Source organism: Micrasema longulum, unplaced genomic scaffold (assembly GCF_059751315.1).
Source record: "Micrasema longulum isolate JH-2025_06_02 unplaced genomic scaffold, ASM5975131v1 h1tg002752l, whole genome shotgun sequence".
Classification (NCBI taxonomy): domain Eukaryota; kingdom Metazoa; phylum Arthropoda; class Insecta; order Trichoptera; family Brachycentridae; genus Micrasema; species Micrasema longulum.
In genome coordinates, this window is record NW_028279881.1 from 33,896 (window position 1) to 46,184 (window position 12,289).

Below are 12,289 nucleotides of genomic sequence, written 5' to 3' on the forward strand. Positions count from 1 at the left end.
TCCGTGCTTTTTATTGTACTACTTGTTTTGCTTGTCAAAGTCGACGTGATATGACGTGGCGATTCTTGCTCCCGCCGCTGGTCTTTCCCTTTCCTTTGTATGAAGTGTCATCTCTGTATAATTTATCCCAATGCGAAATTCAAAGATTTTCTTTCCTTGACTCAACAGGCAAGAAGTTTTCAGCAGGTGCATATTCATATTATGAAAATTATTGAAACAAAAAAATAACAGTTGACTGTCGTTCTTATGTTTATGATTTATCTTGATTTTAACGCAAATCGTAAAAGTATCCATTTGTATTTATTATCTTACGCTGAACAAGTCAACGTCATAATAAATTCTAAATAAAAACTTATCTTCGTAACAAAGTTCATCGATGTTAAAGATCATTCAGAGTTCTCTTTATGAATAAATATTGCAGAAATAATGTTACCGATGTACAAAATACTGTTGCAGTTTTTGCGTAGTTAATGCTAGACACCGAGCCCCAGCGTATTTGCTTAAGAGAAATTTAACTTGGATCTTTTTGGACATCTTCCAACATCCAAAATATTGTTTTTTTGGGTGTATTTTAGGCTCGAAAATATTTCCCAACTCGATATGTTCATGCGAAAAAGTCGAATGCGCACTGCGGAAAACAATTTTTTTTTTTTTAAATCTTCGGACGAAATGGACTTAAAATAAATTGAGTAATTACTAAATATCGTAAAAAATAATAGAGATGCCTACGCTGGATAAGATTGAACCTAAAGAAGATAAAATATTTTAAGATAAATATCTATCTGGGTAAGCGCCAATGGTAATGAGTAGTGACTGAATGAATGGCAGAGAAACCGAAGCATAAAAAGTCGCTTCAAAACGCCCAAAATTAGGCGTTTTTATTATTAAAGCTTAAGAGTTTATTAAAATAAGTGGCATAAATATAATTAATAAATTTGTTTGTTTTTTGCGCTTTTTAGTTCGTTGTTATGTCATACACATAGAATTACGAATAGTCCAGAAACCGCATACGAGCATCAAACAGAAGGCGACTAAACTACTCATAAATGAGTAGTTTTACGTTTTAACCCATTAGTTTATTTGTAGACGTCGCTCAGTACGTAACTCCTGATTTGAATTCAACTATGCCGTGTTTTGTCCTTTGAAAGTTTGGAAATACTGCTAGGATCTTAAAGAAACAGGATGGAATCACATTTCATGTGTAATTAGCAAATGAATGTGTAAGTAGCAAATACATTACTTTCCAATTGAATTATTTTTCCATCTGTCAGATTGTCGAAGAAATCAAAATGGACATTTTGTTAGTGTTGCCAGGGTAGTAAATTTTGTTACCCTACTTTTCTCATCTAATGAAAATTGGACCTCGAATTAAACAACTCTGTGGTGGACATTTGAACGACATCATAAAAATATCCGTTTTATGTAAAATAAAATCTGTTTTATATTTTATGTTCAAAGTTCATTGATTCAATTACTCTTATTAAATGATCCTCTACTTATCTACTCTGTTGTGTCAATCTGTATTTCCGCATGCACAATAAAAGAAATATTTTATTTTTTCTCATCGTGCAACATTACGCGGCTACATCACGAATGCGCGCGGTGAAAGTGGTGCATAATGGGGGAATTTTTGGACGATGTATTCAAATATGATTCTACGCTCCTTCTGGACTATTCTAAATTCTATGGTCATACTTGTATATAACAGTTCTGCAATGTACGCTATAGGATCTTATTAACTATAAATATATTTAAAAAATACAAATATGAGAGATCTTAGAACGCACGAGAACTTAGAATCATGAGCCATTAGATGAACCCGAGTAAAGCCGAACGTAAAATGACACTTCCCGACCGCAGGTTTCGGCTGAGCCTAAGTTTTGGCCAATTTCGAAACTGGCTAATAATAAAACCAATAAAAATAATAAAAAATCTTTATCAACCGTAATATTCAATGTGATAAATACAAAAGAAAACAAAGGTATACGTGGTTAAATAGCGGGCTTCTAAGTGCGAACAAGGGAATGAAGATGATGATAGTAGATAAATTATAATATTACTTATGTTTAGCTAATAAACCTGCAATAATTATTACACTAGGTGTACATAACACCCCTGGAAGCTGGAAGGAACCGAGTGCATTCAATTTCAGGGTTGATTGGAGCCATAAATAGCCAAAGTAAAGTTCAAACATACTCGTATGTTGCATGTGTTATGATTAGTACGAAGTACGGAAGCCACAACAGCAGACGACAACGACATACGCCAAGTGGCACAGGTCAACAGCGCGAGTAGGTACACTGTACACTACACAGATAAGATTCATATTGATTATAAAATGTTAGAATAACAGAATAAATTAATAATCGTTTATTTTTTTTATAAACGAAACTATATTTTACGTGACTGTCTCAAACTTTGAAGAGAACATTTTAAAAAAAAATTAAAAAATACTAGAGTTCTTATTATTTACTCAAATATTAAAATTTTATGACCATTTTTTAAAAGTCGTAAATAACTTGTGCTGGAAAAATGGAAACCGAGTTCTGGTAGAGTGGGATTTGAACTTGAGACCTTTGGTCCGTGAGTCCACAATACTACCACGGGACCACAACCCGGTTTTGTTTTAAATTCTCGAACTTCAATGACTTTTTTGAAAAAAAATATTATAATTTTTTTTAAAGCCTACCATAAGGAATGTTCCTCTGAAGTTTCGCGGTCTGGCCCTGAAAAACCGTGTATAACGATTTTTCGCTCAAGTTCTTAATCTCATTCTCCACTGCGCTCTATTCTCTGCAGCCCTTTTTAGGTCGACATAATATGAGGCTTGTTCTAAATACTCCCGCCGGGGGCGTCCTCTGTGATTTGTCCCGCCGGCCATTCCCTCTTGTTATTTATGTTATAATTTTATTTTTTGTATTTTTAAATATGTATGCTTCCATTTTCCATTATGTTGTATCCCAACTCAACACATGGATTTTGGTTTTGATTAAAGAAATAAATAAACGCCTTGCAGAATAGTACGAGATATTTTGAGAGAGAACATTAAAATATGTACACGGCGTAAAAAGAAAGTAAAGATAATAAATACGTAATTAAAATGGATTTGTTTGTACCGTTGCATTCTCACTACCCGAAATATTGAAGAGAACTATATTGCCAGCCGTTTTCTCTAATATTTAAGGCAACTAAACAATGCTGTTTTTTTTTTTTTAATATTCCGTTTTTCATGTGTAGGGATTTCCGTTTTTGGTATAATAAATCTTGTGTATTTTATTATTAATATTTTAAATAAATATTTGCGTTCTTATGCTTTACCCAAATATTTTATTTTGAGGGCCATTTTCAACAATTTTTAAATAACTCCCTACTAGAAAACGGTAGTTTAGTGTCAATATCATGTTGGGGTATAGTGGGATTCGAACTACGGACCTTTGAGCCGTGAGTCCGAGACACTAGTCACAGGAGCACAACCCGATGCTAATCGTAGTGTATATAAGAACTAAACGATTCTCAATTCACTGCGAAGGGAACTTACAAATCCTAATAGGAAAAGGTGGTATGTCAGATTGGATAGTGGGCGGCTGCAGCTGAGAGGGCGCGCAGTGACGTCCACGCCATCAACGTACCGCACGTTGCTGGCGTGGACGTCACAGTGAAGATTGTGACGTCATTCATAACTCCCAGCGAGGGGGTCTGTCCCAGATCTGGCAATGAGCCATTGTTCCCGAAATAAGTGCTGTTTTTATAAAACCACTATGAGCCAGACGAATGATGTCTTTTGATTAGATGGATGTAATTAAAACCAAATTTAAGAATATATTTAAAGCGAAGAAACTGTTCCAGCCGAAACTGAAACTTATTTAAACTAAACCAAGAAGTTTCATTGATAAGTTTATTTATAATTTTATTTATTTTTTATTTATTTATTACGGAAAAACAACAGTTGTTATATAAGAATACAAAATATAAAAATAGTACATACATCCAGTTAAAGTTTTTCACAAATATAATTAGAGAACATGTGACACACTAAAGAGAAGACATGAGAAAAAAAAAGAGCTCTTAAGAAGGTTAAGGGATGAGGAAATAGAGTGGAGGAGAGGGATTTTCATAATATAACTGACCAATTCATAATTTTGATATTATAATAAAATAAACATAATTAAAGGAACATAAACTTATTACACACTGACAAATGTTTTATTTTATAGTGTTTCAAAAAGTTTTTTTTGAAGTCACAAAATTTTGTATTGAAAATATCTAAATGGGGACAAAGTAAATTAAATTTGGAGCAGCTACGATAAATAAACGAGTTTTTAACATATTTTTTTTGGGAAATAAATTATTAAAAAAATGAACTTGTCGTGTTGACTTTACGGGACAATTGATTGAAATACGCTCCAAGAGATATGGACTATCGATAACATTGTTTAAAATTTTGAAGAGGAAAGACAGATCAGAAATACTTCTACGTTTAGTAAGGGAAGTTAGATTAATTAAAGTCACTTCAAAACTCCAAAAATTAGGCGTTTTTATTGTTAAACCTTATGGGTTCATTAAAATAAGTGTTAATGAAATCTAACTATCACATTCGTTTGAAAATACCCTAACAAGGCGAAACAATTGTTACAAAATTTTTGTTTTTATATTTTTTATATTTGTAAAATAAAATAAATTGTCCAGTAGACACAAATCAGTGTTTGTTTTCTAATATAATAAGTTTAAATGTGGAGTTTTACAAAATAAACACCAAATCAATCAATGTTCAATCAAATGAAATGCTCAATGAAATAACTGGCATAAATTGAATAAGTAAATTAGTTTTAATTAAGCGCTTTTTGGTTCGTTGTTATGTTATGCTTGGGTATAACTTATATGTAACAGTTCTTCGACGTACGCTAAGAAACTTTAACTTATTAAATATGAAAGAACTCTCCGTTAGATGCACCCGAGTACAGCCGAACGTAATCCGACACATCCCGACCGCAGGTTTCGACTGAGCCTATGTTTCGGCTAATTTTCTGCCGAAACTCATTATATTCCCCGAAACCGAAATCGAAACTTTGGTCGGTCACTAATAATAACAGTGTTTACATATTTTAACGTAACTTTATCTGTCAACTTCGCGGTTTAAAACGTAAGACTCATTTATTACTTTACCTTTCACAAAAAAATATCTAGAATTGCACAAATTCCTGCGTATCTTGATCATTTTGCTACATAGAAGCAAGATTCCCTTTTACGCTCTAAATACCGTTCTGAGGAATATTAAATATTGCAATAAGAACACTCGTTTGACACATTCGATTCTTAGAGATGGGGGTCAGTGCTATTCAAGCTCCTGACGTCACTGTGGCCTGTGAAGATCTATTGTGACGGGTCCCCGCGAATAATTCTCGCCCTCCGAACCTGGGTCTATAAAGAGCCTGGCTGCTGTGTGGAAGGCGAGAGTTTACATTTTGTTAAATCTCCTCCCAAGCCCAGGTCTATAAAGAACTTGGCTACTAAAACAAAGGTTTATCTTAGAAGATTTGGTAAATATAATATATGTCGGGATATTTTTTTAGTAAAATTAATCCTGTGAATTTTTAACAACTTTTCAAACAGTAAATAAAAGTCTAATACTTATTCTATTATTAGAAATTATCATATGTATGTTAGTACCTACCTGTTTGTGTATGGTATCATCTAAAAATAAAGTAAAAATGTTTACTTCTTTGCATACATAATAGAAGGTCCACACATAAAATGGCTTCAGTCGAAGAAATAATAACATTCATGATATTACTATTCATAATGCAAAAAAACAGCAGCTGCACAAATAAATTGTGTTTATAATAATGTCAATAAGTACAGTAGAACTGCGTTTATCCGTACTCCAGTCATCCGGATTGCCAAATATCCAGATCGTTGTCAGAAAATAAAAAATAAAGAAGAAGTTTTTATTAAGTAAATATAAAGCAACTTTGTTTTAAACTGCTATTTTTTTTTCTGCCGACTGGTTTCAAAGCTACGCAAGTTTCTTTATCAAGGTATAACTAACTGATGAATCTTATCCTATTTTATTTTAAGAGTGTTTACTAAATATTAAATCGAAACATATGGACTTATTAGTTACAGATTTTAATTTTTTTGAAGTGTCTGCTTTTTATCACAGAAGCCTATTTAACATAAAAATGAAAACTATTTAAAAATTCAATTAGGTATGGAACGCGTAGTAAAGTTTCGGTGTCACTTATTGGTTGATTTCGAGCATATGACATCAGAGACGACAAGTCAGTAGAGCATACCGAGGTAGATAGAGATAGTAGAGAAGTTAAATATACCGTCTCGGTATGTACCGATGAAGATAGCGTTTGTAATTGCCCCCCTCAGATCTGTCAAAAGTCATAACAGTTATGACTTATGACTCATGAGTCATGACTCATAACAGATTACAGACAGTTACTCTTAATACACAAATGATCTCGATAGACGGCGAAGTCGCGACAATATCAATTACGTTGTCCTATTTACAGAATACGAAACGCAGTAGGTACACTTACTATAGTTAGTACATAATAAAATAATAATGTACGTAGATAGCGTGATGAAATTTGTTTATGCCTAATTGCCAAAAAGGGGTTGAAACTTGATAAAAACACTTGTAAATTATTTTGATATAATTAGAAAAGAAATAATTATTTTACATCAGTAAAACTGATAGGTACGTAATTTTATAAAAATGTAGCTATAAAATAAAATAAGTTTTTTTTATATTTTACAACGAGGGAGTTTAGTGGTTTTATTTAATTGTTAATAGACTATTAAACTAAGCCAATTAAAATATATATATATATTATGTATCGTATTATCAGCGCTATGAGTTTTTTTTTTTGAGATTACCCGCGTGTTACATCTCAAGTTCTCTTCCCCTTCTTCTCGATCAGTTCTGCCGATTTGTCAGTTGACCTAGCGTAAACCTGAAATTCATCACTCTTATCATTGGGTGATTCATAAGGACTAGTGACGTCGTTCAAAGTACAGTAGAACTCCGACTATCCGAATTGCTTTCAGAATTTCAGAAAAAAAAATTAAGACGGAAATGTAATTCGCAAAATAAGGACTTGGCTGCCCGAAAACGGATGACAGTCAAACAGCGTACTTTGACCGAGATGTTCAGCAAGCAATGACTTTCATTTACAGTACGTACAGCACCTGCAACTACGCTTAACACGTAAAAATGTTGCATTTTCATTTAATGAATTAATATCTCATTTTTCGTATTCAATCATTCATTTTCAACATACATACATACAGTAATTAATTGAAATCAACCTTTTCTCAGAAAAAGTCCAACTATCCGAATGGGGTCCGGTCCCAATTGGTTCGGATAATTGGAGTTCTACTGTAGTTGGTTTTTATTAAAAAAAAATTTTTTTACATTTTCAAGAAACTTTGCCGTACAATTTTTACCGCGCGTAAGAAAACATCTTTTATATCAAATTTCCCGTAGGTAGGGCTGAACTTTCTCATTGAGGCTCGTTACCCCTGGTATCTTGATCTAAGTGCGCACCTACAGCAATTTGCCACAACTTCCAACACTGGGATTTTCTCAAATTGACCTGTAACTGTTGCAAAGTCGTAGAGAATAGGGACTCAACGCATAAGTACAGAGAAACTTAAACTAAATTTATTTTTTTTACAAACAAACCATCACGCCGTTTCCCCGTAAGGATAGGCAGAGAGGATAGAACGCCATATCGCTCTGTCTTTGCATACAAGCCTTGCTTCCTCCACATACATCTTCTCATGCACGTACGCCGATTATTCCTACTCTTGACATGTCCATCTTCAAGTATTTGTTGGACTTGATCGTGCCATGTATTTCTCGGTCTTCCTCGTTTTCTGCATCCATCAACATTCGCATCGTAGATCTTTTTAGCCGTTCTTTCTCTGTCCATTCGCTCTTTCTGTCCAAACCAACGCAAACCCCCTTTCTTGATTCTGTCGATATATATAATTTTAGCATCGTATCTAATGCTGTGTGAACCGGTGCGTTGTCTTGAAGAAAGAGCACTTTTTTCTTCTTTAAATGTAGTCGGTTTTCCTTGATTGCATCATTCAATTGATCCAATAATGCACGATAATACTTTCCTGTGATTGCGGATCCCTTTTCAAGATAATCGATGAGCAATATTCCGAGTGCATCCCAAAATACAGTGGCCATAACCTTGCCAGCCGATTTCACTGTCTTTGCCTTCTTCGGAGCACTTCCACCAGCTTCCACCCATTGTTTCGATTTATTTTTGGTTTCAGGTGTATAGTGGTGCACCCACGTTTCATCAACAGTTATTTATCGACGCCCAAAATCAACAGGAATACGCTTTATCATGTCCAAACACTGCTGTGAAGTGGTCTCTCGAAGTCGTTTTTGTTCGACACTGAGCAAACGCGGCACCTATCTTGCCGATAGCTTTTTCATATGCAAATGTTCATACAAAATGTTGAACACACGTTCATATGAGATGTTTACCATTTCAACAATCTCACGCAACTTCACTCGGCGATCATTCATAACTATATCGATGATTTTCTTGATATTTTCTTCAGTAACCACCTCTTTTGGCCTTCCTGTTTATAGTATTGTTGCAGTGCTTGTTCGGCCACGTTTAAATTCAGCAATCCAATATTTTACCATGTAATCTGACGGAGCAGACTCACCGTAATGTTTATCGAGCTTTTCTTTTGTCTCTTTTGCCGTTTTCCCTTTCAAATAATAGTGTTTAATCACTGCACGAAATGAGCTTTTTTCCATTTTTCAAGAAACACAAAAGTTACTACAACAAATAAACTAATCGATGAATATGGGTGACATTTTAACAGCTGCCGTTTGACAGATCGCAATTTGGAAAAAATAAATATTTTTTGTGTTTGTGCTGCCATCTAGCGCTAGGTAGCTTCATTATCAATCCGCCCTCGTATGTGTGTATGTATGGTTTTGAATGCATTACGAGTGCCCAGACTCAACACGGATTTTCTAGCGAGTCGGGGCAAGTTCACAGGCATGGGTCGATCCTGATTGTCTCGCTATAAATTGTGTATCTGTCCCTAATAAATGTATGTACAATGTTATTAATAAATAACAAAATAAAAATAAATAAAATAATTTATAATAAATTATCGTCACCGTTTAATCTTCCTCAAATAAACATCTATACGCGCGCCCAGCTTCCAGCCTGTTCCAGTGGTGGTAAGAAACTGGCCAATTACTTCAGCTTATTTCTTTATACAAAATGTGAACTTTATTTGAACATCTCAAAACCCAGTTGCTGTTTTTTCCTCCTTAAATAAGTTCCTAGATTACAGATATCATTTGAAGCTTCTCTGTTTGGAGAATATCATTTCGAACATTATTTTCGAAGGACCATTTTCCTTTGGTAGTATACAGTTGACATGCGGCATTAGTTCTTTCGTCCGCCCGTCAATGTAATGTTAGTGGCGCTTCACACGGTGCATGTGTCAATTTTTGGCATTATTCATTTTTGGAAGGAATCGGAGCGGACGGTGGCGGTCCTCAGTGTTAACATTTTTGTTGCAATGTTATTATTGGGGATATATCTAATGAATGTCAATGTTCTATTGTTTAAACTAGTGCATATATGTATAGTATTAAAATAATGTAAAATATATCTGAATGTATCGCGAAGTTGCTAATTGTTGTTTAAGTTTTATTGGTAATAATTATTTTAGTTAAAAAATAGTTTAAAAATAAGGTATTCCGTCTCTGTTGTCAGAAGTTGGAGCGGAGAGATGATTTTGTATTCACACAAAACCAAAAGAAGCCGTGTATATACTTTATTACTTGTATGTATGTACATGCAGGCACAAATTATGAAAAAAAATATGGCTTACCCATAAAAAAGTCACCGTTCGCTACTGCAATACCGCCATCTAAGACTTGTAGGAATGTTTTCAGGGGTTGCCGGTATGTGCTCGAAGACAGCCGTGGCTCCGCTGGACCGGCTGAAGATCCTGCTGCAGGCGCACCAGCCCCGGTATCGCGAGCTCCGCGTGCCTCAGGGTCTGGCGGCCATCGTGAGGGACGAGTCCCTGCTCGCCCTGTACAAGGGCAACGGGGCGCAGATGGTGCGCATCTTCCCCTACGCGGCCACGCAGTTCACCTCCTTCGAGATCTACAAGAAGGTGAGCTTCACCCCCCACAGCTGGAACCTAACTATAATCCTTGTGTCTATATCACATGAGACTACATCAAATACGAGAATTGCACTCTCGCCTACCCGTCAAAACACGCTGAACGTCGAAAAACATTTCTTCCCGTAAACCGGAAATCTATCACAACTTTTAATTTATTGGTTATTGTTAACACGTTTTCACGTGAACCTGTGTCGTTTGAAAGTAGTTTTTATATTTTTTTTCATACATTTTTGGGAAACTTTGCCGTACAATTGAACGCTCTAATTTTTACCGCCTCTAAGAAAATATTTCAGTTTGGGAGAGGTAAACTACGTTCAAAAACCCAACTTTTCTGAAGAGACAAATCGGTGATTATATGCTTTTAACATCAGGACCCGTATTACTATGGGACGTTAACCTTTAATTTTCACACAAATATACCCACTTTCGTGCATAAATTTCGATTTTACTTTATAGACAGTCAATGATAACTCTGTGAATTTTTCATTGTAATCGGGGCTCCGGTATTTTTAGGCTTTAAAGTAAAATTGTTTTCAATTGTATACCAAATTTGTATGTGTTCTTAATGCTATAATATTTTATTTTTAGTTTTAAGATTTTTTAATGCTCAAAATGGATATACATTGAGATACAGATTTTTTTATTAATTATTTTCCTGTAGCTTTCTTATTTTTCAACAATCTAAATGATAATTTAATGTTTTTTTTCTTCTTGTGGAACGTTGAATTATTTTATAAAAACGCATTTCATACTGTGGCATAATCTGTTCTGTACTCTTTCTAGGAATGTACATAATACTGCGTCAATTATGTATTTTAATTTAATAATTATTATGATCCGAATAACTTATTATGATCAGAATTGTAGGAGTCTGGGAATTTTCACCGTATTTTTCCTTGATGATGATTCGCTACACAACAAACACGAAGTTTCATTTCGAGCGGGAAAAACACATTCGAATGCGTCAGTACCGGTTGAGGGTGTGTTTTTAATTTAATTTTAAATATGTCGTGGCATCAACATAATAATACACATAGACATTCTGTGAACCCTCAAAAACGATGACACTTGACTCATGCCTCGACGCTCAGTCATGCCCGACGCGTATTTAGTTGTTCTTCAACCGCCAGCCAGCCGTGTCGTTTAGAATCAAAACCAAAAATGCCTGCTTGTGTCATGAAAGCGTTTCGAATAAACATTGTATTAAGGATTGTGTAACTTTTTATCGGTAAATATTTGTTCATCAGTGATTAACATTGTCAGTGCGTTTGCCTACCGTGCAAGAGGTCTTGAGTTGGATTCCCGACATGGTGGATATGAAATATTTATTTAGAAGGGTGTTTTCACACTAGAATTTCGTAGTCCCTGGACTGGTACCTGAAACGTAAGACTGATCATCTTACCTTCATGTAACAAAAAATGATCATGATACGCTGCAATTGGTGTAGCAATGCAGTTTCCTATGCACCATTAGGTGCGGAAAGAGAATGATGATGGTGAACAAAACTTAAAACAATTATTATTTTAATATAAATAATATTTTTTCCAAACGTCAAACTACGCCTAGCGACGCAATTGCGAAGCTCTTCTTAGTTACAAGAAGGCAATAATAGGAATCCGTTTTTAAAATATAATAAACGTTAGTTAATTTTTGCGTTCCCCAAAATCCAGTGAAAAAGAATAATCGGGTCTAAATTATAAGGAATCTATGGATAGAACCTGATTGGGATCCACCAAACACAAATGTTGATTGTATACGTTAAAACACAAACTTTTTTATGTACCGAAATGAGTATCATCCATTTTTTGGGAGCACATGCATGATCTTTTAATGCAGTCCTGACAAACTATGGTACGTTTTCGTGTCACTACTTTTAAAAATATTTTACTCTATAGGGCGTGTCTATATATATTATATGTCAATGTGTCGTGGGAATAATGATAACAGTTTCAACTATGTATTTAGGTACAACGTAAGACAAGACGATTATTTGCGAGCATTATTTTACCGCATTGTACAAAATCCGGTTTCGCTTTCGGATATATTTGGATATTTTATTGTAAGAGGACTTGAATACTCAAGAAGTAA

At 34.7% G+C, this 12,289-nt stretch overlaps 2 protein-coding genes across 2 annotated transcripts in view; one reads left to right on the forward strand and one right to left on the reverse strand.

Moving 5' to 3' along the window:
- LOC148271647 (uncharacterized) overlaps nucleotides 1-9,989 on the reverse strand; it is a 37,573-nt gene extending 27,584 nt beyond the window's left edge. The window contains exon 1 of the mRNA XM_088241118.1: nucleotides 9,898-9,989. Within this exon, the coding sequence (XP_088097244.1) occupies nucleotides 9,898-9,901 (4 nt within the window). The 5' untranslated portion in view covers nucleotides 9,902-9,989. The remainder of the gene's footprint in view (nucleotides 1-9,897) is intronic.
- The window catches only part of LOC148271648 (mitochondrial coenzyme A transporter SLC25A16-like), a 45,326-nt gene that overhangs the window by 7,732 nt on the left and 25,305 nt on the right, over nucleotides 1-12,289 (forward strand). The window contains exon 2 of the mRNA XM_088241116.1: nucleotides 9,962-10,188. Within this exon, the coding sequence (XP_088097242.1) occupies nucleotides 9,962-10,188 (227 nt within the window). The remainder of the gene's footprint in view (nucleotides 1-9,961; nucleotides 10,189-12,289) is intronic.